Raw genomic sequence first — 26,615 nt, 5'->3', positions numbered from 1 at the left:
AGGCAGAGCTCCAGTCCATTCTCAGGGTAAAAGGATTCAGTTTAAGGAACTACTGTTCCTCTACTTTTTTAGTGTTTGACTAGCAAACATAGTTCTAAGAAGAAAAAACAAAACAAAACAAAAAAGCAAGTGTACTGCTGCTGATCGTATTGTCCCTTCATGAGGATGATGTCAGTCAGCTCTTATCCTCCCAATGTACATTCATTCCCTATGCTCTCTTCTACACGCTTAAACGCAGAAAATGTAACTGTCCACAACTCTAATGTTTTGCCAAACCACAATGCAAATGGAGTGCATTTTTATCCTAGACTGTCTAAAATTGTACCTTCTGTTGAATTTTAGTTTTGTTCTGTTTTTTAATACTATGACAAAGCCCTGGAGACTTCCTCCTGTCCCAGCACTAACAACATTCTATTTGTCTATATATACGATTTGCAAGGAAACTGTGGCCAGTCGCTCTGTATATTCTTCATATTCTACATACAACTCTTCAATTGCACCACTCAGCTCTGTAAGATTAAACTCATTAATTACAGACCTGCAGGAAAATTGCTGCTTTAACCCAATCACAAACAGACTTGGGGGAAAATCACACACCAGAGAAGTGAGGAGTCAGGAAAAAAAGGTGTGATCTCTTTGCAAGTCTGATCCCTTCTGATTGTTTTACTATAAGCAAGGATATGAGGAAAACCAGAAGAATGTAAGGGTCCATTTGAAAGAAGTTTTTACCACTTATGACAGCCACCCAAGCAATAAAAAGGGGAACATATCTTGAACATTTTCACTCGGCACTGCATTATAGTAAAGCAATAAATAGAAATATTCTATGGATTAGCACTGGTTAGACCAAAACAATAAGGGATTCAGGAGCATTCAAGAGAGTGCCCTTCAGATTAAATGACAATTTGGAAGTGTTTAACAACATATGGTCTCTTTTCTTTGACATATATGATTAAGAATATATCTTTTTTATATAAAAATATAAAATGCCATCTGTCATAAGTACCAACTATGATACTGCCTCTGTATATCCAATTAATTCACTATACTTTCTAATGTAAATATTTCTCCTATTTTCTTTTTTTCTTCTTCTGTAACTATATTTATTTATAAAATTTCAATACATGTATATATATAAAAAAGTCAATACTATGACTTGAAATGTAATTAAGACTAACAATGAAAGTCTGTTTCACTTTGTATTTCAACAGAGAAGGGCCAAATCCTCACATGGTTTGAAACGACATAGCTCATTTAAGTCAGTGATTAGAGATAAATTAGAAAGACCTAACTATGTTGATTTTCCTTACTGTACACATTAACACAGGGGAATGCTTTTTGTAAATATTTTTGTTTCTTTCTCTTTATCAGAAGTGCTTAAAGACACATGACTGCAGAGTGAGGATCTAAATATATTTAGTATTTCTCATGGAATTCTGTTAGAATTCCAGTGAACACAGGGGAATAAAAGGATTGCTCTCAAACCCATGGTACAAATCAGGAAAATATACAATGTACTTCAGTTAACTGAACTAATACTTTACCTCATTGATGAAATAATAAAAAAAAAGGAACTTTTTACCACATAATTATTTTAATTACTTCTGGATCACTAAAATATGCAAGAGTCTCAAAATACAGTCTCAAGACTGTAGTAGTTAGGTTTTGCAAGGTTAAACCAGGAAAGAACGTAACAGCCTGTCTGAAGCAGGGTGCAAGTTTTCTTTTGTATGAGACATATATAGATAAACACACACATGCAGACAGACACACGTATGTCTTTACTTTTTTTTCTGAACAATTTCGCTGTGGGTGCAGCAGTAAACTGCACCAGTAAGTTTCGCATTAGTAATAGAAAAAAGAAATGTCTGAACCACAACATAAATTACATTATAACCCTTCAGCTTTTAAAGAATCTTTTGGGAATTGTAACTCTTGTGATTTCCTCAGCCTAATAAAGATCTGAAAAGGGATGGAAGAGACAGTTATAGGAAAGCTGATGTGTGTGTGTGGGGGTGTGTGTGTGTGTTTGTTTTTGGCTGTTGTTGGTTTAAGTTTTTTTTGGGTTTTTTTTTCCCCAAAAAGATTGCCCTTCTTAAAGAGCAGAACAGCAGTTATAATGGTAACACACTTTCTCTTTCTTTTGATTCATTTTACACATCATGGTATAAAACCCTAAGCCTTCCGAGTCTGCCAAAGTGTCATGGAAGGGGTGACTATATTGGTGTGAAGTTGTATCTACATAACTTATTTCTATATAACATATTACCTTTTCACCTGCTTCCATGTAGTTGTCTATGAGCAGAAAATGCGGACCATCTTCTAATAATACATCCTCAATCCTTAAGGGAGCTTTCAAAAACTAAACATAATGTTCTTCTTGGAACCTTTATTCACAGTCCCAATAATTTTTTTTAAAGGTTCTTAAGTAGTCCAATACTTTCTAAAATATTTGTAATACTTCAGTAACTAGATATAAATGAAAGTCTAAAAAATGGCACTGTTTCAGCCATAAGCTCCTGAGGCACTGAGTCCCATGACCTGTTCACATATTGTCTCAAAAAAAAGTATTTCCTCAAGTCTTGGATTTTCCTCTTTTAATTTACAAGAGATTTTGTTCTTAATGTAGTGTAACAGAAATTCCAGTTTGCTTCTCTGCATCATTCATCACCATGCATGCTTTTATCTGATAATCTTCTGTTTATCTTCTACGTATGGCAAAAATTCTCACTTTTCTATTTCTGCTTATGCTGATTTTATTGGTATGACCATTCTCTCTACTCTTCTTTCAATGCTTATTTTCTGTAATACTGCTTTTGAGGAGTACACGTGATACTGTTCCTATTACACAATCATTCTTTTATTAATTTGATGCCACATGCCTTGGTTCTTCTGCTATCCTGTCACTTAGTTCTCTGTGCACAGATGCCATTCGACTGCAACTTGCTTCTGAGCTACGGGCATTAACCCACAGCACTTCATAGTTTAAGGGGTTTGTACCACTTTCCATTGTCACCCAAGAGGCTGCGGCTGAAGGCCTCCGCTTCCAAAACCTCGAAGTAACTGAGAGTTACAGATTTGTTAGTGCACAATCCAGCAAACACAGCAAAACGCGGGTGCGACCTGCTGCCTCAGCGGCTTCTCAAGGTTTTCCTCACTGGCGCCGCCAGGCCCTCAGGGGCCTCAGGCCCAGGCCGGCCTCAACTCGCCCTCTAGTCTCGCCGTCCCGAGGACCGCAACGGCTACGTGCGGCCTCAGCGCCACAGGGATACCAGGCGAAGTCTCCCTCCTCACTCCGCCTCCCCGAGCGAAGCCGGCAGCTGCCAAGGCCGCCTGCGGCCGGGCCACAGCAGGTTTAACGGCCGCAGCTGCTCCCAAGCCCATCGGCGGCACGCACTGTTGCCATGGCTCCCAGTTCCCCCCCTCCCCCCCCCGGCCACTTCCTGGGCTGCGGGACCGGAAGTCCCAGCCACATGCCCTTTGAACCGGGAAGTGGTTGCGGAGGCCTGGGCGGACTTGGTTTGAATGAAATCCGGCTGATTCACGGCGGCTCGGCCTGAGGTGGCGCAGCCGGGAACGGCTCCGCGGAGAGGTGAGGACTCGACGGGACTGGCGCCCTCGGCACCGGCGTTTGTAGGAGCCTGGTGCGGCCTGTGTGGGCTTCGCCGCGGCGTGAGGCGGCCTCTGCATGGTGGCGGCGGGACTGGGGCCCGTGGGGTCGGGGCCCGAGCTCCAGGCGAGGGGGGGACCACCCGGCAGCGGTGGCGTGCCCTCCCTGGGAGCGAAGACGGAGCATATCTGGGAGCCGTGGGGGGCGGTTTGCTCCCCGGGAGGGAGGCACGTAGGGCCCCATGGGGTCGGCGATGCCTGCCTGTGTTTGTGCTGTTTGCAACCGGAGAAAGTTTGGGCAATTTCGAGCAGCGACAGTGGGGCTGGAAACAGGCGGAGCGAGGCGGCAGGAGGCGGCCCAGCCCTCGGGAGCTGCGGGGAGCAGGGCAGCGGCCTGTCTGGGCCTCAGCGCCTGAGAGGCCCAGGCGGCTCTGCTTCTCTCCCTCCCTTCCAGCCGAGAGCAGCCGTCGCGTCTCGCTCGGCAGCGCCTGGGTCGCAGCTGCTGGCTGGTGTCGCGGGCCGTGCCCCCAGCGCGGGTTTGTTCCCCGGACGCAGCCGTCGCTTCTCATTTTGGGGACTCCGCGGACTGAAACCACTGCTTCTGGAGTAAAGTGCTGCGGCAGTGCCCGGGGGTGCGCGGCTCGAGTGCCGGTGGAGGGGGGGGGAGTTCTGGCTGGGACACGGGAAGGAGCAGAAGTCTTTAATCCGCGTCAGAAAGGATGAAGCAGAATTGCGTAGAAATGGAGCTATAATCAGAATTAACAGAGCAGTTTCTGGTATACAGCAGACCTAAGTATCGTTTTCAGAACAAGTCATGTGTTGTAGTCGGATACTTGTAAATAGTTGATAAATGAGAGTGTATGCTGATGTCATAATTTAAAATTGTACTTGTTTCCAGTACACTGTAGAAACCAGGAAAACAACAAGGATTCAGCTTGACTTTTTAAAAAAATTATCCAAACGTATTTGAAAGCTGTATGTAGCTGAAATGGTACTAGGCTAGCTGAGAGGTCTTACAGGTTTGTATTAGTCTTAAAAGCTTTCATCCTTGTGAGCCCAAGGTGTGCTGTAATACTTGCACACGGGGAGAACGCTTGGAAGAATATTCTGAGAAGAGCACTGTTTGTGCGTTTGTGTTATGGAAACAAGTAAAAGATCTGTGCTTGTGAAGAAATCGGAAAACTGGCTTGCAGATGAATTGTTTCTGAATCAGTGTGATTTTGAGCAGCTAGGTTTTGCCTATACCTTAATGGGCAGTTTGTGTTCTCAGGTGTTCAAATGTGCCATGTCAGCGATATTAATTTGATATCTGTGGTTAAGAAAACGAGAAGTTAGAGCATAGTTCAAAAGTAATTTATATTTTGGTATTATTTAATGTTAGCTTGTAAATTTGCTTGGAAGCAATTCAACCTCAACAACATTATAGTATATTCTGACAGTAGCTACAACTATCTCCTGACATCTAGGATGATGGGAAAAAACAGGTAGTTAGGAATAATAGGAGACTAGTGTGATGATGGAGTCTTGGGTGACGTGGCTTAGTGTATGGTGTACCTGTGTGTGGCAGGGGGGTTGAAACTAGATGATCTTAAGGTCCTTTCCAACCCTAACTATTCTATGTTTCTGTGAGTTTGTGGCAGGGGATAGTTCCACGGTACCCACACTTACGTAGATTTCAGAGAAGCTCATTACTTTATATATAGCATAAAATTAAAATTATTTTTGTGGGCTTCTGTGATGTTGTGATTTGTTTTTTTTCCCTTAACTGCAACTTTGGTGTGGATGTACTTAAGTAGCTTTAGAGTATCCTGCTTGGGTCTGGGTTACTTTGGTGACTCTAACTCGGCAGTTAATATAGTTAGAACTAAGTTTGCTGTGCTTCTGGAAATCAGAAGGCAGTCTGAGAAGCTAACCTGTATACCTTCTAGTCAGCTCAGGTCTATTGAGACATAGGCCTGTACAGTCCAGAAACATTGGGTTTACAGAGCTAAGCACATTATGGAAGCAAAATAGTCATGTAGCTCTGGACTTGCACTACTGAGCCTGCATTTGTTTATGGCATGGTTAATCTTTAGCTTTAATGAACAGATTACTACAAATTAATGTTGCTGGTTTTTTATCTTTTCATACAAAAAGTATAGAAAGATAGACCACTCCCCTTGTCACATGTGAAGTTTCTTTCCTTCAGCATTTGGTGACTTTACCTGCAGTGAGGTTTTTTTCTTGGTGAAATGACGTTTCTCTGCAAGATGGAGTTTCTCAATTAATTTACCTTCATTGCTGCTTGTCATCCCTAGTGAAGTTGAAACTGTTATAGTTGCAGCAAAACGCCTTAAACCACTTTTTAAAGTGCTGTTAAAGTTGTTAATCCATCTGCTATGTGGAATTTGTCAACAGGAGATCTGGAAGTGCTTATAAAAAGCTTAGTATGTAGACTCAGGTGAAGAAACCAAATTACCAAATATGAAATGATTTGCACTAAGTCATTCAGTGTACAAATTGCAAAGTGTGGAATAAATTGCTGTCGCCCAAGTCTAGCCTGCTACTCTCTCTCCTAATTGGGGAGTTTAGTAGCCAGTGTTTTCCATGTATGTTGAAGCTATTTCTGATATTTTTTTTTTTTTTTTGGTTTTTTGTTTTTTGTAATGTCTCAGAAGTTGTCAACCTGGGAGAACCCTCTTTCCTTGAAGGATTGCATCATGGAATGTTAATGCTAGATAAAAATAGTGCACTGTAGTGTAAAATTTGTCTCATGCGAAAAGATACAGTAATTTAAGACTATTTCAGGTCAGTTTCAAAATATGTGCTGAAATTTGTCAAGTGTAAGCACAGTAGCTATTGGTTTATACCTGTGTGTATGTATACATTTGTGCATAATGCAGTTATATAATTTCCTTCCTATGTTACCTTACGAAAAATATTTTCATTATTAAAAGTCGGCATTTAAATGAACATTCAAGTGACTTGAAAGTAGCAACCAACAGCTGAATGATGAACTAGAGCTCTCCAAATGGACAACTTTTGCCAATTGTTAGTTACCTAACAGTAGTATTATGAACACATATTAGGCATGATTTAAAAAAAAAAGTTTCAGATCAGTCATGAGATGCTTTGTGCATACTTCGACATAAAATATATACTATATATATATATATGAAGTATATACTATACCGCATGATTAATAGCAAAAAACTTTTCCCTTTTGAAGCCAGGACAGTTTTAAAAAATTACAATGGAGGTATGTTTTTTTTTTTTTTAAATACCATCCTATATCTAAGGCTTTTTAGCTGAGGTGTTTCAAGCATGGACATACGCAGAGAATCTACTTAGCTAGGGTCTTTTGTTTGGTTGTTTTGTTCCACCAAAGTGTAAGTTTATTATGATTATAACTGGCTTTTTGCAGCTTTCTGCAACTCTCTGATATGGAACTGTTTGTTTAGTCTTCTGTGGTTTTTATATATATCTTTAAGTATGTGTATAGGGGAAAGACCATGAGATAAGTGTGTAATTAAAACTAACCTTTTGCACTTTGCAGCAGAGAGGGGAAAAAATTCTCACCTGTAAGTTACAATGTTGTGTGCCTGCCCCAGGAAACCCACTAAGCTGTCAGAGATCTGTCTCTTTAATATCATTGTAGGAAGTGGGGAAGGGGGGTGCAAGACTGCTGGGTGGCCAGCTGGCTAAAACTGAACTGGGTTGCAACTCTGAAGCCCACTTGTGAACTGATTGCAGTTCTGTTGCAGCCTGTGCTAATATAACTGCTGCTGTTGTAGTCCTATCTTGTCTGATCTGGATCTTTTCCTTTTTCAGAGGCAGCAGAAATGTAGTCACTTTTTTCTTTTGACTTTTTAGTGGAATTCCATCCCAGCCTGTCAGCACCAAGAAACTCTTTTGTTCTTTCTCCTCTTGTACTTAAGGTTCTGAATGGTCTTTGTTAAATTCCCTCTGTTCCTAATAAAATAAAAACAAATAAAATCCAACTCCAAAGACATCCTTTGGGCAGCATCAGCTTAAAGAATGATTTGACATAAACATCTTCTGGGGTCTGGATTAGTGTTAGAAGCAATCACCTTTCCCAAGACCTCTTTCTGTTATGCCAAGACAACTGTTTCTGGGATGCAGTGTGAATCCTGTGTGAAGTGAAGAGGGTTAAAACCAACATTTTTGTTAGCCTATCAGTTTACTGCAAGGCTGCACAAATGGCTGTCCTGGCAGTACTGAGAAAGCAGCATCAAGTTGGTAAGCAGCAGCAGCAGCTTCCCCACTGCTCCTTATGTTAACATTGACATTGAAAAAAATGTCTATCAAATCATGGCCACAGATCATTTCACAGATCTGTTTTAAAACACTGCACTACAAATCGTTGAGTGGATTGAATTAGTGGGCAGTATACTCAGGGAGGAGACTTTTAACTCCTGAACTGCATGTGAAGCACCCTTTCTTAACCTGAATTTAGGCAAACCTGAAGGCCTCTCTGACATTCCCAGTGAAGCCAACTGGTCTTGCAGAAGCAAACAGGAAGACTGTCCACACCTGTGGAATGTGCTTTACCTTTGTGCTTAGGTCATCTTAACTGTGGCAGAATTTTCAAAACTCGTAACAAAGGACCATAGTTCCAGTTTGCAACAGCATTTTTAACCATTTGTTAGCATTAAATTGCTTAAACAGGTTATTAAAATACCTCACTCTTGCATGGAATTCTGAGACACTTGGGAACTTATTTTAGTGTTACAGATACTTAGGCAAGGCATGGCATGTACAGCTTCCAGGAATTATATAGTACAAGGAGGGGAAAAAAAATAAAAGGCATTCTTTGGGTTATTATTCAGTGGTGCTTTGTCCTTTTGTAGGTCATCAGTGTAACATTTCATTTTACATATACTACTGTTTCTAAATTTTACTGTATTTCTGCCCTTTCCCTCCTTTCTATTTTTTTTCTACAGGAAAGAGACTTCTTGTCATCATCTTTATAGTCAATAAGTGGGAGCTGCTGCAGAGTTTTGTCTGCTATCACCTCCTTCTGAGCACCAGGTTAGAAATGCATATTTGCTTTATTTGTAAATGCTAAAGTTATCTTAATTAAGACCTAAAAAATTTGCTCAAGCTGTTTGAAGGTTTACAAAAGCATTATTTCATAAACTGAACTTATGGGTGAAATACTTGGGTACAGTGGATTAACAAAAAATAAAATTGATTTTAATTTGGAACACTAGCCTAAATTCTTCAACGCTGTATGCAGATTAAACAAATATGATTAGGTATAAATATACTATAACTAACTAAGCCACTTTCAGTTACAAATAAGGAAGAAAAGTATTAGTTGACAGAACTCTAACCAGAGTCGAAACACAGAAGTAGTGAAATAATTTGCTGTACATCTAGAGCTGGTTTGTGAAGATTTTTGTTTTTCCTTTGTGCTGTTGTCTTAAGAATCAGAACATCTTCCTTTCAGTGGCTAGCCTGTGCTGGGTGGGAAATGTTATATCTCTCCAGTTCTGTAAGACAATGAGATTTTCTTGTTTCAGTTTGTGTAACCAATTATTCTAATCCAACTTTAATATGACAAAATATTTTTTATAAGTTATGTACTATTTATTCAGTTGGGTTAGAAGTTGGAATGAATTATGTAAATATGAATGAATAAGAAATAAAGTCTTTTCACTAATAAAGTGAAATGTAAGTACGTATAAGATTTGTTATTCAATATTGCCTCTTAAATATGCAGAGGTAATACACCTCATCATCTTGTGGAAGTTGTAGTTATAGGCAAGACCAGTTTTATGATTACAAGTTGTAGAGACTAAGAGTTTCTTAAAATAAATGTGCAGCCATGATTGATCATAATTTTAGTTACTGCAAATCTAATTCTCAGCTACTCTTCAGCCCTCATTAGTGTCATGAAAGATGAGTCATTGTGGGTTTCAATGGAGGAGTATCTACCACAGAGGGGTAAAATGAAATGAAGTTGGTGTTGCTTTGTACTTGTGACTTGAAGCCATTTACCATGTGCTTACATAATAGCTTTAAACAGCAACTTAACCTTTCCATGGAAATCCTACAACTTGATTTGGAATTTATTATAGTTCAGGATAGAAAAGTATGTATGCTTTATGTGTAGCCTTTGCCTGTAATAAAGAAGCTTGGTTTCAGTGATTGAAAAGAAAAGCATAGCCACTGACCCTTTAATAAATCTCTGTTAATTCTTATAGCGCCAAGTTAGATGTAAGAAAGTACTTGATGTTATTTGAGTCCCCATTTGCTGGGTTTGCATGTTCTACAAAATCAAGCGAATGAATCGTATGAAGATAATAGCTTGCTAGTGCATTAAACTAGGAAAGTGAAATTAGCAAATAGAGCAAGTGATATAGATCCATGTGTCTTAAATATTGTTGTTTGAAATGGGTGAAATTCCATGCATGATTAAAGTAGGAGTTAGATAATCTTGTGCAGTGGTAAATTCAAATTCTGCCTGTTTGTGTGTTATCAAGAATCTTAAAATACCTGTTACAAACTTCAACTAAAATAAAGCCTGTTAGTGTCTAGCCATAAAAAATAGTAGGAAATTTCAAAGGAATAATGAGATGACATTAACCTTCAACACACTTTCAGTACACAAAGCAAATTATTTTTCTTGAGAAGTTCAAAGTTCTTTTGCATAACTAATCTTTTTAAAAAGCTTCTTGAATTAGTATTAATGTAATCTGTTGAAATTATGTGTATAATTCTGTTATGTGTAGTGTCCATTTGGAGTATGTATATTGGAAGTATTGTCACTGCTTCTTCTTAACTGCTTTTGTATCACCTGAACAGGCTTTGTTGTGTTGCATTAAGACTTGTGCAATTAAGTTTCTGATGACTTAGTATCTTCTATGTCACAAATAAAATAAGCCAGTAAAGTTTACTCATTTCTATAACCTTTGGAAATGGCTTTATTTGCTGAAAGCAGCTGTTTAAAAAGTAGTATTTGGTAGGTTTTTTGTTTGCTTTATCACCGAGTTTTAAAAAACTAAAGATAAGTAAGCAAGATAAAGGTCTGTTACAGCAGGGACAGAACCTTTGCTTAGATATCCACAATTAAATTGTAGATTGCTAGAGTGCTTTTCAACCGCAGAAAGTGAATAAACATTAGTGTAATTTTTTTTAGTTGAGTACCTTAACAGTTCTTATTCCTGGAGGTCACTCTTTTGGAAGTTGCAAGATAGAAAAGATGCTGCCTTTTTTTTATTTATTTATTCCTTTAAGTGATGAGTTAGTTGCATTGATTGGAATAATCTTGCACTAAAGCAATGGCACATGCAACACTGGAAATGTATTAAATGACAGTATTGTCACTAGTGTTCTAACTATATACACATTAAATGTTTACTTTACAGTATTTCTTTTTAGTATAATGAGTTCATTAAAAAAAAAGCTTTTGATGATAATTCAGAGATCCATAATCTGCTCAGTGCCTTTTATATGGAGTTTTGATAATAACTGACAAGCTGTAAGTTAATTAGCACAGAACTTACTAATGAGGATGCTTAAAATCCTTACTTTCACGTTTTTATTGATGCTTTCTGAACAAATTGGAGTAAACTTGGTTGTATATCTAATAAGTTTTAGGCACTTCCTGGACGTAGGTGCTGTTTTAAGCAATAAAAATCCCCCAATTAATTGAATGAGAGGAAAGTTTTGAAAAGTTTGTCAAGAGTGCTTGTCTTCAGAAATGGGGATAACCCAAAACCAAAGCAATAAAACAAAGTCTGTTAATTAGCATGGAAGACAGCTTCTTGAATTAATATGTGGTGTTAATTAACAGGAAGTCTGATGTTGTGTTGTAATTACCACCAATATTTTTGACATACTGAGTGACTGAAGGTGAATTATATAGATAGCAATTTAGTAAACACTTCAGAGATTGGGAACATTTTTCCTTTGTTTCTGTTTTTCTAGAAATATGGATAGACTTCTGCGACTTGGAGGTGGTATGCCTGGGCTGGGACAGGTTAGTATATAGCTTGTTAATCTCTTCTCTAATATTGATACCTTCTGAAATCTTCCGTTTACTGTATTTAAACAACATTAAAAAAAAAGGTTCATAGTAATAGTCTCTGACTACAGAGATGCTATGCAAGTGTATGCAAATTATTGTTGCAGCCTGACTGTTTGGGTTATTTTTGTCAGTATGACCCCTTGTGTTGGTGCTGAGTTTACAGAATGTTCATAAACCTTTCATTTGGTGTCTGAACATTTTAAATTTTGGATTGAAAAACATTGGAAACAGAATAAAATAAAAAATTTCCAATTATATGGATTATCAGAACATAAAGATTGTTCTGAATAGCTGAGCTCCTTTGGTGCATATTTTTTTTTTTCCACTTGCTCCTCCATAAATGATGTGCTTAAGTCCTTGGATCACATCATGATTGGATTGTAAGACACTGAAGTATATGTAAATTTTAGGATGTAATTTCAGTTAAATTTATCACTTGCAACTAGTTATAGCTACAGATATGTGCGTTTTTTTCTTCATTTCTTCTGTAGTCCTTGTTACTGTAACAATACGCACAGCAAAAAGGCCTTCTGGCAGCTTCCCTTGTTCCAGTGGGAGACCTACACACATTGTGTAACTTCTGCTACCAGTAGAGCAAGTCCTAGTACTTTTCTTCTTGGCCTGTTTATAGGGCAGATGTTCTTGAAAATTAAACCCGGCTGATCTTACTACATTGTGGTGACTACTGGGGATATAGGGAGAAAAAAAAACACCCAACCCCAAACATTAGGAACTTTTTTGTCTGAAGCTTGTAGGAATCATTATTTCCTTAAGGAAAGAGCTTCTTTGTAGTCCTGGCTGGCCACGGTAGCTGTCCTTTCTCTGCTTTCCTCATTTGCCCCCAGGGCTCTGTTCTACATTGAGAATACAGACTCTTGTCCTGGAGGAATCAGTTCTGTTTGTCCTAGGCTTCATGATGTGTGTGTGAGTTTGCTTCTGGGATGATTGAAATTGCTAAACCCACAGGTTCTTTTGGTTGTGTGTAGTGTGTTCGTGTCCAGTATAACTAGGAAAGGATTGTTTTAATACTGAAGCATTTGGTGAAATATTCTAGGCTGATTTACAGCCTCTAGGTGTTTTGCCAAATAAACTGTAACTTTTGGTGCATAATTTTTTTTTCCTTTTTATAGCTGAAATTCTATTCACGCTCTCTTAGCGAATCTTCAAGCAGCCCTTCGTTATTTTTAGTTTTACTTTCTTAAACAGTTATTTCTCTTGTTCCTCTGAGCTGCCAGCCTGCTTCATGACTCTTCATTTTTTTAACATCTGCGCAGTCTAATCACTCAAGCTTTCACTTCTTAGTCCTCTCTGAACTTGACGCATATCAAAGCTGTTTTTCAAATTTACAGTTAACTCTCTGCTGCTTTCTGAATTTCTCAGCTTTAACTTAAAGCTTGCTAGAAGACTGTGGCAGACAATAGCACATAACATTCAAAAGCTTGCAGAACTCCTGTAGCAGCTTTGGTCTGCAAAGCTGCTCTGTGTTTGTTTAAATGTGGAATTGGTTCTTAAATGAATTGATGAGTATGTGTTGGATTAAAAAAAATAAGGGCAGAAAACTGAATTGCTCTTCATGCAAGTTGCTGCTTGCACTGGGTATCTTGGCTACTTTTGTAGTGTTTTGGTTTATTGAATCAGCAGGAAGGCTGTTCAAAAAGAATGATTTTAAGTCCTCGAAATACAGTTTCAATGGATCTTCAAAGATCACTTTTGTTCCAAGTATTGATTGATTGTTAGTTGAATGATAATCCAGAGTGAATCAGATGGCTTTGAGGTGGAAGAGAGAAGTTGGATGTTTTTTGGACGTGCTTTGTCCTGCTAGAAAGTAAACAAAGTTGCTACCATTTGTTCATACAAGAAAGTTTTAAACAGTTGTACAAAGCTTTTTGTTTCTCTTACTGCTGTGTCACAGTTCTTCTGTCTTTGAAGGTTTTGCTTTTAAAGTTGAACATAGTAAAAACATCTGAGTCATTCTTGCTGACATAAGAATCATCTGTGTGTATAGTCTCATAGAAAGAGAATAATTTTCAAAGTAATTTTATAACAATTTGGGGATTTTTTTTTTTTTCTTGTTGCTGGGGATTTGCTTAGCAAGAGGAGTGAATCACATAAGGTCTGCTGACAGTCCATTTGCTATGTAACTAACATTCAAGTAACAGCAAATGCTTGGTCAGCACAGTTCCTATTTGATCTCTGCCAAGAAATTATTTCTCAGTGACTTGCCTTAGTTTCTCTGATAGCAATTACTCAGGTCTTTCACCTTGGTAAAAACACCTCTTCTGATTATTATCTTGTTTGTTTCTCTTCATTTCCGAACTCAATGTGTTGTGCCAAGTGCTCTTTGGATTAATGTTTTTACAACTTTCTTTTCAAGTATTTTTGTGTCTTGTATTCCACTTGAAAAATCCTTTCAGTGATTTCATGGTGGTTCTCTTTTTGTAATACTTGCTCTCTGAGCATGCTATTGAGTGGCTGATTGGTCTTCAGTGTTGAATTGTCCAGAGGTGGATTGTGCTAAATTGTGCTGACCCTAAGCCTGCCTTTATATGGCTAATAAGCATACCTTTAAGGAAGTGATCTTAAGGTGATATTTCAACAATGAAATTTCTCTCCACTGACTTCGTGGCTTAGAAATTTTGAGCCATTTCCTCTCTTTTAGTCTTGGATGAACAAGAGGCTGTCTTCATGAGGCAGCAGGTGGACAAGAGAAGAGGGAAGAGAATCTGATAGCTTTTGGCGTCACATAAGCCATCCACAGTATTTCCTGGCAGTGAACTTGGTCATTAGCTTTGTGTTCTTTGTGTGGGAAGGTACCCATGTTTAGTTTTGAACTTGATGTAGTAGATAAGGCCTTCTTTGCAACACTGCTTTATGCAGAAATTGTTTTGCATGCTGGGTATTGTAGGCGTTTTTATTTTGCCCTATGATAATATATATAAAAAACCCGAGTGATTTAAAAAAAGATACGGGAGAAATGGTAGAAGTTTGAAAGTGTTGTAATGTTCCAAACAAAATGCTTATTACTTTAATTTCCATTCTGTTGTTCATGGAAGTTCAGTTTCTGGCAATGCCCTTGTTTCCCTTCTTTTGTATGGTCTCCTCCCTTCCTCCTCCTGCCCCTTGTCATGTTTTTTAGTTATCCTCCCTTTCCTGGTTCATTCTTTGTCTCTCTGTTCATCCCACTGGAATACTGCCCACCACAGAATTTCACTAGTGATTTAATACTTCACTTGCACTGTACATTTGCTGCAGACAAATTAACAGGCTTTGTGGGGTACGTAAAAGCATTATACTTATGTAGCAGGCAGGAATTTGGAGCAGTACTCCTCTTCATTTTGTATGCTGAGCTATTGTTTGCTACAGTGCCACATATGCCTCTATTAGGCAATCCTACTGGATACAGTTTAAGAGTGTGAGCAAATGAAGTGCATTTTTAGCAGAGCTCTCTCTCTTCAACACTTTCAGAACAATAATCCAAGTTCTTGTCCATGCTAGCACATCCTGTCTATTTTCCTGAATCCAGATGTGATAGGAAGCAGGGAAATAATGACACTTTTAAAACATGTTGAAATTTTTTTTTATTACTTGATGGATTATTTTTTTTTAATACTCATTTACATTGCTGTGTTGGTGCAGACAACTGTTCTAGTGCAATAAATGGAAAATAAAACTGATTCTCTATTTCTGAGTTAACATATTTGATGGCAGAGGGGAAGGGAAAAAATCCAAATGGGAAGGGAGGGAGACAGAGAAATGACCTGTGTCTTCTAAGGAGTGTTTACACCTTGACTTGGAATATAGAAAATAGCAGTGCAGATAGCTATTTTATTTGAATAATGGACTTGCCAATTAGCCATCAAGTGCTTCCATCTGTGAAATAGTTGATCAGATGGGTTAGCTGGGATGTTTCCAGATTAGGGCATTGTAAATGGCACTTGAAAACTGTCACTTTGATTGTGAGGTTTCAAGCATTGTACTGCTTGATGCTGTGGAACCCTTTTCCCCTCATATTATCATGTTTTTTTAGAATATGCTTGTCCCATTTAGTACATCTATGGCACCGTGAGAACTTGGGAGACCCGCTACTGATCTAAAGTTATGCTTCATCTGCTGATCTAGCCAGAATGGTTGTTAGAAAAGAGCACTGCTGACTTCTTATTCTGCGGGGCTTTAGAAATAAGAGTTGGTGATTTGGCAGGCAAAGGAAGGTCAGGCTTAGTGTAGATCATTCCCAATTAAGAATTAAGTGCAAGTTTCCTTGAGTTACTTCATTAAGCTGATGTGCCTCCTAAAGTAAGTAGTGTGTTCTAGTTGGCTAATCTGCATCCTAAGATTCCGTATGCGATAAAACTAAACACACGCAAAAACCCAGCCAATCAAAAACCACACACAAAACCCAACTGACCAAAACTCTCAAACCCAAAACAAATCCAAATAAACAGCTCTCCAACCCGCAGAAAAAAAAACACCCAACAACCCCCAAAACCCAACCAGAAAAAAATACCAAAACCAAGACCATAACATCTTACTGAAAATTGGTTGAGTTCATTGATTTTTGAACCACATTGGATTTTAGTTTGAAGGGTGCAGATGCTTTTTATTTAATGAAGTGCTTCTTTCTTTTGGAAAGCTGTAGAATGTTTTACTGTCTCAATGTCTGTTTCAGCTGCATGACTTTTTCCTTCCTGTATCTCCTGGGTGTACGTGCTTTCTGGTTTGAATTGTGGTGATACTCTATTGTCTGTTTTTCACATGTATCTGAAGCTTCATATATTCCTTCCGAGCACACCTTAAGAGGAGTAAGTCTGAATTATAGTTCTTAAAGTTGTGCATCATTTCTATGCCATTGCTTCTAAGACATTTTCCAGCAAAGTTCTCAAGTACTAAGAATGTTAGTATTTCTGGAATTCCAATGTACCTCCCAGTAGATAAGATGGTGTCCAATTTGGGTGGGTTATTTCAGTTTTACTTTTTTCCTCAGAAGCTGTCAACCCATTTAAAAATTAGAAACATTTTTTCAGTGACAAAACATTTTTCATCTATTAAAAATATCCAATGTAAACTCCCATAAAAAGTTCAAATGACTTTATCAATTGCCTGTATCATCTTCTGTAGAAAGCCTCAGCCTCAGATTATATAGCCAAAATATATGATTTTGGTTTAAGGAAGAAAATATACCTTAGATATAGAAACTTTTTTACTTGTATGGTCTGGCGTGAGTATTTTACTGCATTGGTTAGTATTTCAATACAGGGCTGTTCAACCGAAAGCTTCATATGAAATTTAGGGAATATGATGTAGCCTGAGTCTGCTTACATTGGAAATGATCATAGCTCCATGGGTGGTGTAGGCTTATTTGAAAGTTATTGGGAATTTCTAAAGGCTGGGTATAGTTTTCCTACATTTGAAACATGGTTGAGTGGTCGTAATGTGATTTATAGCCAGAAGTGCCAATGGAAGAGGGAGAGAGAAGCATGCTAGAATTGGTTTGGAAACAGTCATAGGATTGTACTTACAACATGGTTCATACTTTGTGTTATAAAAGCTGCTGTAAGCTGTGGTGAGCTGCACTACAGCTATACCTTACATATTAATTGCAAACAGACATAAACCTAAAAATAACAAAGCTAGTGGGTTGTACCTGGGCATTTTCAGTTTTCTCTGATCTACTATTTTCCTGTAAACTCTGGAGACCATTTTTACCTGCCTTCTCTTGGCCTCAGATCTTCAACTTCCTTATTTCTAATAATTAGGCAATTAGCTTCTCTCTCCTCAATTTAATTGCTAGTGTAGACCAGCCTACTTTCCCCAGAAGAGACAAAGGAGCTTGGACAAGGAAATGAGTGTAGCCCTAATGAGAAAGAAAGGGGAGGGGGAAGCCTAAACAAGAGAAGACATCTTTGTGCCTTTTGTGTTACACCTGTTCACTTGTAATGTTCATTTCTGTAAGCAGGAAATAGCCCCCTTACAGTGATAAATCTAGTTTATTTCTCTTAGAAATTGTTTCTTCTTTCTGAAATCCCATGCTATCGAATATTCCAAGTTACAGTGCCTACTGTGTATCACTTTTAAACAAGAGCTTCTGCTTAATTCCTGTGGTGGTGAAGAGTCCTCTTCACTTTTTCCTGGAAGTTTGAAGTGGTGTTCTTATATTAATAGTGATATAAGGTTTTGACTTTATGTTTAGTTTATTTTGTTTTTTGGGGGTGTGTGTTTTGTTCTTCAAACAGCTCACCTTCCTACATACTGCCACTGAGTCTTCCAGTTCACCTGCTTGTCTCCAGAGGACCAGCTCTTCACAACAGGGAAAAGGCATATAGAAAGAACCCAGTGCTTTCATTTACATGTTGAGTAAATCCCTTGTAACTGCTCTGCTTTACGAAGTGTACTTTAGGATGACCTCAGACTAAGGGCTAGCCCCACTAAGGGCTACTTTACCTTCTTGGCAGAGCTGCTGTTTAGAATAAAGTAATTAAAAATCTGCATTAGAACAAGACTTCCAGAGATAAACCAAATCTTCAAATGCTGACTTGTTATCTGCCTTGAGGCTCTTGTTTCTAAATCCCAATGCCCATTACCCAATATGATAGTGCTAGGAATAGAAAACAGGGTAGTCCTGGGCGTATTCTGGAGTGAAACTGACCTTCGTATTCTCTGGATTTTCTTTTTACCCAGTAGTTTGAGGTTGGAAAAAAACAGTTCTTTTCAAAAAGGTGTACAGTGTTACTGAAGAACTTACGTTTTTTTGTTAACAATAACATTGTCATAGACTCTTGGAAAGGTTTGGGTTGGAAGGGACCTTTAAAGATCATGTAGTCCAGCTTGTTTTTATGCTTGATAACAAGGAATATTAACTGCAGTGATGCACCATACCTTCCTATGCTTTTTTGTTTGTCGCAAATTTGTCTGGAGTAAAGAGAGAAAAAGCACTAGAACTAGGAAAGATTACACTTAAGAGGCCATTTCATGCAAGAGTTGTTGGGAACAGTGCAAAAAGTCTGATTACTGCAAACTATATCAAGGTGATATGTATGTAAATAATTTTGTATCATGAATGTGTGTTAATATTGGTTAAGAAATACTGATTTCTAATAAAAATTAGACTAAGTAGAATAACTTTATGTAAAGTATATTGTGGTAAAATTAAGCTTATCTGACCTCAGAATAAATTCAGCTAGCATCGTTTGGTGCCAATTCCTGGTAAACATATTTTTCTTAGTAAGCTTTAAGCTTCGGTCTACGAGAGCATTTCAATGGTAGTGTTGGAAAACATGAGTTTTCTGTAAAACACCTTTTAGTTTTTTTGACAATTTTTGGCAGTTGTAATAGGCTTTGCTCATCTATCCTACAGATGGATGTGAAATCCTGCATGTGCCCATGTTGGTGGATTACTCTACCTCTTCCATGAAATTTAGTTCACGAGAGATTACTGGTAGATGGATAGATTAGAAACATAATCTAAAACTTCAGTGGCATTCTTTCTTTAACTAAAACTCTGGAGAGTTTCTCTGTAGAGTTTCCCAGTGAACTAGAGATTATTTTTGTTTGAAGTTTTGCTTAATTTAAAAACAAAAAAAAACCCATAGAAACAAACCCTCCAAACAAACAGAAAAAGTAAGCAGTAGAGTTTTGGCTCTGCACTGAAGAGGTGTTTGCAAACTGGTGATCCAAACCCATTTAACCAGCTGCTCAAAACTGTTAAAAGTTACATGTTCTGTAATTTAGTTTCTTGTTGTGGGTTGGGTTTTTTTTTTGTTTTGTTTTGGGTTTTTTTTTAAAGGAGGGGAGATGGGAAATCTTATATATTCCAAGTCCATCTGTATTGCTGTTTATGGAGTTCTGTTGTAAATATGAACCTGGATACAGGTTTTTTTTAGGAAACAGGATTTTGTAAAACATACTGGAGCCTTTTGCCTTTTTTTTTTTTCTTTTTTTTGGGTTGTGGGGTTTTTTTTCTTTTTTCCTTCTTTTTTTCTTTTCTAATCTAGCCCATTAAGGTTGGGTTTGGGGTTTGGTGGGTTCTTGCCCCACCCCTGACACCACCACCCCCCCCCCCCCCGTATTTTTAATTTAGAGTACCAGTTGGTGCCATAATATTTCCCTAGTATCCCCACTCCATTTTGGAGTCTGAGACTGTCTATGAGACTAAACATATTTCTACAATTTTTATTTCATCTGACATATGGTGTAACAAGACAATGTGATCCTTTCAGAAATCTAGGCTGTTTGTTGAGACTTATGGTATTTTGTGGTCTGTTATGTATGCTTGATTATAATTGGTATAAAAATGGGCCTAAACATACAAACTGTTTAGACATAATGCTAGATTCAAAATATAATCCTGTCGATGTGGAACTAACTATAAAGTTCTGTGTGTACTAGCTTGAAAACTGCAATAAAATTTCCAGTTGCTAGTAATTAGTGTGTGATTCACTGTGCAAAGTAATATATTTTTCCCTTTTTATGAACTCTTACAATTTTTTTTCAATTTTTTTAAATGAACTGAATAATTTTCTGTGTCATGACTGATCATGTTAACTTCCTGTACTGTTGAAAATGCAATGCATGGCTTCTGGTGTTTGTCATGACAATGTTGCTAGAACCATTGAGATCTGTGAATATGGCTTAACTCCCTTTGCCGCTTCCACTGATGGAATATGTACAAATTGGTATTTTCTGTATTGTCTCAATACAGGGAAAAATTGCTCCACAGTCAGTTTGGTTTAGATTTTTAGGCTTAGTGATGTGTAAAAAGCATTATGCTCATCTAAGAAATTCTTTATTCTTTATGTCAGTATATCGTCGTGTTATGCTACTTACTGACAAAGGGTAAGTAGAGATGAACAGTGGTACCCTGGTGAACTTCTAAGGTCTTTTTGTTACCAGTGCTATGTCTGAGTTTGTCCTCTCTGCAGGTAGTACTTTGTAATGCTTGGGTTCCCCCCCCCCCACCTTACCTCCCGTTTCCCCATACTAAACTATACGCTCACTGTTGGATTTACCTCCGCGAAATGATAGTTGTAAGCTCTCTTTAACTGCCTGATCTTTGTATGCATCCTATAATATGCTAAATTATTATTTCACAATGATTGTTGTTGCGTTTATACCCCAGTTGCTATTTCCAGCCTTCCACCTCCCCACCCCCCCCACTTACGTGATAAAAGTTATTATTACCTGAAACACTTGTCTTTGAGGAGGTAAAGAAAGGAAGTAAAGAAAAAGGAGGGTGAATACTTTTTTAGAAGTAATGCAATTTTTTGTAGGTTTTGTTTTTCTGTTAGTTAATCTTTCTCAATAGTCTTTAGATGTAACAGCTGAAAATATGTACTGAAAGGGTTAAGTCGGCATGAAAGAATTCATTTCCACTTTAATGACCTAGCCTTGCTGGGTTAGGACGATGGGGAACATGCTTCTGACTTGTACTCCTATTGCCAATTAACACCTCCTATAACAGGTTGCCTCAGCTAGTCATTGAAGCAGAGGCAGTAGAAATAGTTTACATGCAGCTTGTTTTTCACACTAGTTGTTTAATACTCACAAAATTAAACTATTAAAAGGTTCTTTCTTGCCTTACTGAGAAAGAAATAAACACTATAGCAGTCACTGTTCGCTTGTGTGTTCTATGTTCACATTTGAATTGTTCCAGTTGCAAAAAATAAAGTAGTAATGATTGTAGCAGCTCTTATATTTTAGACAGAAATGTATTTTTTTGCAATAAAGCTTACATTTGCTCTACAGCACCTAAGTTCACTGATTTTTTTTTTTTTTTAGTACAATTACCCTTGCAAAACTGTGTTTCTTTGTTGAAATAGCTATGATGTATTTCAGAAATCATCTTTTGCGCTATTAGTGTGACACCAGAGCAGTGTTTAAGATCCACTTAACAGTCAAAAGCATATCCATTTGTGGAATATTTCTCAGTTGCTTGTGTAATTAATCAAGTCCACTTTCTATATACCTATTTGAATAAATGTGGAATAGTACAAATAAAGAGCAGTGCTCTAAAATGACACTTTAGTTCACATTTAATCAGCAGGTATTTTAATAACATAATAAAATTGGCTAAATAATTGATACCAGTTCACACTAAGAGAAAGGTGGAGTAATATACCTAAAAGTGTTAACAAATTTGCTAAAAGGCCTGAGTAGCTAACACTTCAAGGCGTTAGTTTTTATCCTGTTAGAATGGCAAATGCCTTTAACACTTCGTCAACAAGGGCTGCCCAAGTAAAGGGCTGCTTTTTATATTGGATCTTCTCCCTAACTGAAACAAAAATAGTATCATGCATAATTTAATATTACAATGTAATCTTCTGTTCATATCTTGAACGTGATTAGTTTTCGATTACAAGTCTTACTGAGAAAATTTAAGGGGAAGAAAAGTATTTTAATAGTGGTAACTTAATTTTACCATTTATTATTAAAATTAGGATTCTGCCATTCTAAACAAAAAACAAAACCAGAATTTGGTTGGGGTTTATGAGATGGCTGGCCATCAGGCAGCTCATTTCACTGACTGACAGTATGTATAGTTGATTCAGAAAAAACATCCATTTTCAGTAACTAACCTAATAACATTATTATTTGAGAACAGGTTTTGAATTTTATTAATCCCTGTATGCAGTTTGTATAGGAAAGTTTGGAGAAAATAGTAATTCCTTGTAGTTTTCAGATTGCATTTTTCTCCAGTCCCCTGGAAAAAAAGCTGTGGGCAGGCATAAGGAAGGCAGTATTTGCTGTTTTGCAGTGAGATGGACAGACTTACAGAACCCTGTGCAGTGGGAGTGCTGTCTGACCTTTAAATACCACAATGTAACCAAAAATACAAGCAGATCTCTTGCATTGCAGATACAAATGTTTTCTTGTTTGGTTTTCTGGTACCAGTTAATTTAATTTGGTGCTCTGCTTCATAAGGATGGTGGTTCTTTGTTAAGAGTTGGCAGGCAGTGAAGTTTATAAACAGTGAGAACAGCACATGCTGTGGAGGGTCAGTGTAAAATACTTTGCCTCCATGTAGAGGTTAGCTAATAAAATCTTTCTTCCTCTTTGCTTCATGAAAAAAGATACATAAACTTCTCTGGAAGACTAGCAGAAACAGGCCAAAGAAATCTCAAAACATGTAACCCATTGCTAGCTCCCACATACTGTGTAGCTAGCATGCAGGACCTGCGACTTTCACTCCAAGACTCTGTTGGTTTATCAGCCATTTATGGAAAAGGAAGCGGTCAGAGATGGAAGTAAAGCAGTTAGAGTTTCCAAAAGTCTGTTTTTTCAAATGACATCTTCTAAAGCCAAGTGAATGACTTGGAAGACCCATGATCTATTCTGTTAAACCTTAAAAGTTTTAGTTTAAGAATTTGAACTTTGGGGTTACATTTTTTTTTTTTGTAGAAAGACAAATATATGCTTATAGTATTTTATGTGCCAGTTAATGTGTGGTAGAAAAAGAATGTTAAACTAGATCGACATTTATATGTCAATTTTTGATAGTTTTTGACATATGGATCCTTTCCTCCTCAAAATTCTTGAACTGGTTAATCAGAACAATATCAGAACAATTTCAGAACTCTGAGCAGCTCATCCTAATCTATATTCAAACAAAGGAAGGAATATTAACATGAGAATTAATACACATAATTGGTACAGTGCTGTTAATTATAATTAATCTGGAGAACAGAGCAGACTGAAAGGATATAGCGAGGTCTTCACAAAAGAAGTATCTGTGACCAAAAGATTACTTAGTATGTGCTGTATTTTATAAGACTGAGAATGAATAAACCTACATTATTTTCGCATTGGATGCTACCATTAGCTAAATTTTAAGATTTCAGGTAATTGTCTGGTTGTGTGGTAAGTGTGGAAGCTGATCTTTATTTTTGCTATCATTCATGTGCTTACAACAGAACAGTGAAGTTTGCAGTTGATATTTCCTAACACTGTGTATTTAAGTTCACATCTAATGAGCACAGTCATTCACAGTAAATACTATGGTTTGAAAAACAAACAACTCCACAACTAAGCAAGTTGATTTGTACCAATGAGGCATTCCTTTTTGAATTAGTAGTGTTGCCTGTTCTGAAAATGAACTGTTGGCTAGGGATGCTGGCAGGAGAACTTTAATACAAGTTTTGAGAGAAGAACCTACTCTTCTCATCGAATGGCTGAAGTATTGCTAAGTTTATTGAGGAAAACATAGTAACAATCAGAAAATTATTTGGGCGTTTGAAACTCTGTCGAACAATTTAGTGTAGTATTTCCTCTTCAGGACCATCACCAAGGTAAATGAGCATTTGAAAGCTCCAGGAGTATAGAAATAAAAGAAGGAGAGATTAGGAATGAGTGCAGTAGGATAACACCCTGCTTCAGTTCTTACCTTTGCTTAAAACAGAAGGTAATTTAATTGCCTTGTTACAGAAATAAAATGTACTAATATTTGTGTCCTCCCTATCAGTGTTGAATACAGGTGTCTGCATACAGGACAAAGATGAAATTAATGCCTTGGCTGCAGAAAGGGTGTCAGTGTGATCTTCATCTTAACAGATGTTAAAGATTCTGTACAGGAGAGCCTACTTAAGAGCCACAGTTTGTGGAATAAACTTTAGTTCAAGCTCCTAGTTTTTAAGAAGATAGTCTCAATCAAATGTCATCATTAGCTTTTCAGAAATCACAGAGCTACTTACACTAGTTTTGGGAGATCTTTTTTCCCTTTTTAATACTATTTGAAAAAAAGCAAAACAAAAAGAAAGCTTTAACGGGATGGGTGCTTACAATGGAATGTTAAAATCTTGGACAAATGTAGAATATGCATGGTGATCACAGTGTGAATGTTACGGTTCTTCCTAAAGCAGACTTACTGGTTTTGTACTTTTACCCTCACTTCAGACCCTCTCTGGTCTAGAGCTGGTAGAAAAAGGGAAGAAAGCTTTATGTGTGGAAAAAGGGGGTTGTTATCAAAGTAGGATGTTGAGGGTTTTTTTATTAAAATGCAACTTATGTGTCTGTTACTCTTAGCAGTGATTAAGTAGAAATATAAGTCTTTGTGCCTTTCCAATTATTAAAACTTCTAAGTGAAAAGAAGATAATTTAGAATAGACTTAAAGCAGGGGAGATAAAGTTAAGAAAGTGAACCTACATGTTTATGGAGGAAAAGCCATAGTAATAGTATGAGAAAATGATTCGATGTTTGAAACTTTGTCAGTCAAACAGTTTGTAGTAAATGTGGAATAAGTGGTTCAGGTGCCTTGAGCACCTGGTTCTGTGAAATGTTTTGAAGAGCTGTTCCTAGAGTAGTTCTTCATTGTTAAGTGTTACAGGAACACTTCTCCACTGGAGCATCTCACTGTTGGGCTATGGCTAGTCAGGGAAATAGCCAACGGAGTAGTGGAATTGATTAAAAATGGACCTTTGGCAAGGGTATTATAGAAGGTGAAAAGTTAAACCTGATGGAAAATTGATAATGGAAAGGCCGAAGTCACAAGAATTAGCAGTGAGTAGTAAGAAGTAAGGAAAAGCAAATAGCACAAGGTAGTGATCAGTGGTATCAAAGTTGGAAATGAAGGTTTGAAGGTATTAGAAAGCAGATCCATGCATGTATGTGAGTTTCAAAACACAAAGATAGGATTCAAATTATAAAGATTGAATCTGGATCTAATAGAGAAGGAATTAATTGACATGGGGAGGGGGGAAATAAAAACAGATGAGTTTTGTTACTGTCTTTCAAGCATTCTGAAAACTAGATGATGTTTTTCTGTATGTTTAAAAGTATGCAGAAAGAACAATTGCTATACAAATTTAATATGCTTATTGCTTGCATTCCTGGGGTTATCTTCAGGAGGTGATAGCTTGTGTTGATTGCTATTACTGTTTGATGTTGTGTGGATGCATGTTACACCGAATTTTTCCACTTGAACTGAAAAAATCACGAAATTACTCAAAACTTTTTTTCCCCAATTTTGCTTATGCCTATGTAATCAAAGTTCTAAGTCTTAAAATATTTCTGAAAAGAATTATTTTTTCCTCTTTGATCTTAAGGTGGAGTATCTTTTTACCATATTTCATAGTTGTTCTGTTGCCCTTCTAAGTTTACATTATTTAGTGCAGAAGTAACCTTTTGTCCTTTCAGTGGAAATTTGTTGTATGCAACTTGGTAATAAAGTAATGAATGTACTGTTAATTGGCAGTAAGGAGGTATGCTTGTATGAAATTATGTAAGTAAGAGCAATATGTCTTGCTTCTCGAGAAAGGGACGTTTAAATTGCTGCCTCCTGTGTTTTTCATTTTTAGCAGTACACAGAACCTGTTTCAACCAATCATTCACACCTGGGACAGTTGTGCTAATTTTTGAATAACTACTCATAAGGCAAAGAGCAAAGTATTTTGTTCACAGCTTTTCCACCTAGGGATCGGAGGTCCGTTTTTTCTCTCACTGTACCAGTGTATCTGCAAAGTACTCCCATAGCCTTTATCTGCAAGTCCTCCTTAGCTGAAAGCTGATGAAGCAAAGGGAAACTGCTGTTTGTGTTGGTGCCAGTTAATCATGCTAGCCCAGCAGCATTTACATTCACACCACTGTAAGAAACACATAGTTGATTGGAGAACTGGCTGTATTTTACAGCTGACAAAGGTTAGCATTGTGGCAAGGCTGAATAATGGAAACTTACCTGACTCTTAGCCTGTGTGTCTTGTAGCAGGTTTGTACCTAGTTGCCAGTTTATTTGATTATTTTGATAAGTTTGCTCTTTAGATTGGTATTGTTTTGGGTGGGGGGAAACAGGGAATGATGACTAGGTGACTTGTAGTACAAAATAGGTTAGTGTAGGAAGGTGCTGTGAAGAAGCGTTTGAGGCTTGGGTGTGCTTTTTTTTTGTTTTGTTTGCAAGAACTGTATCTAACACACAAAGTCACACTTATGTATGCATTTTCCTGTAAATTTTGTAATATGGAAAACCAAAAGAAAATTATTATAAACTGC

General features: G+C 37.5%; 1 protein-coding gene across 1 annotated transcript in view; it reads left to right on the top strand.

Moving 5' to 3' along the window:
- The first annotated feature begins 3,434 nt into the window (after window positions 1-3,434).
- Window positions 3,435-26,615, top strand: part of PSMD14 (proteasome 26S subunit, non-ATPase 14) — a 48,797-nt gene continuing 25,616 nt past the window's right edge. The window contains exons 1-3 of the mRNA XM_061344177.1: window positions 3,435-3,592; window positions 8,553-8,640; window positions 11,545-11,596. Of these exons, the coding sequence (XP_061200161.1) occupies window positions 11,549-11,596 (48 nt within the window). The 5' untranslated portion in view covers window positions 3,435-3,592; window positions 8,553-8,640; window positions 11,545-11,548. The remainder of the gene's footprint in view (window positions 3,593-8,552; window positions 8,641-11,544; window positions 11,597-26,615) is intronic.

The sequence above is a fragment of the Neopsephotus bourkii genome, unplaced genomic scaffold, assembly GCF_033783945.1.
Source record: "Neopsephotus bourkii isolate Nb327-2 ecotype Australia unplaced genomic scaffold, CSIRO-AGI_Nbou_v1 NB_196, whole genome shotgun sequence".
In the NCBI taxonomy this organism is placed as follows: domain Eukaryota; kingdom Metazoa; phylum Chordata; class Aves; order Psittaciformes; family Psittacidae; genus Neopsephotus; species Neopsephotus bourkii.
The sequence above is the reverse complement of the archived record's forward strand: the minus strand, read 5'-3'. Positions and strand labels throughout refer to the sequence as shown.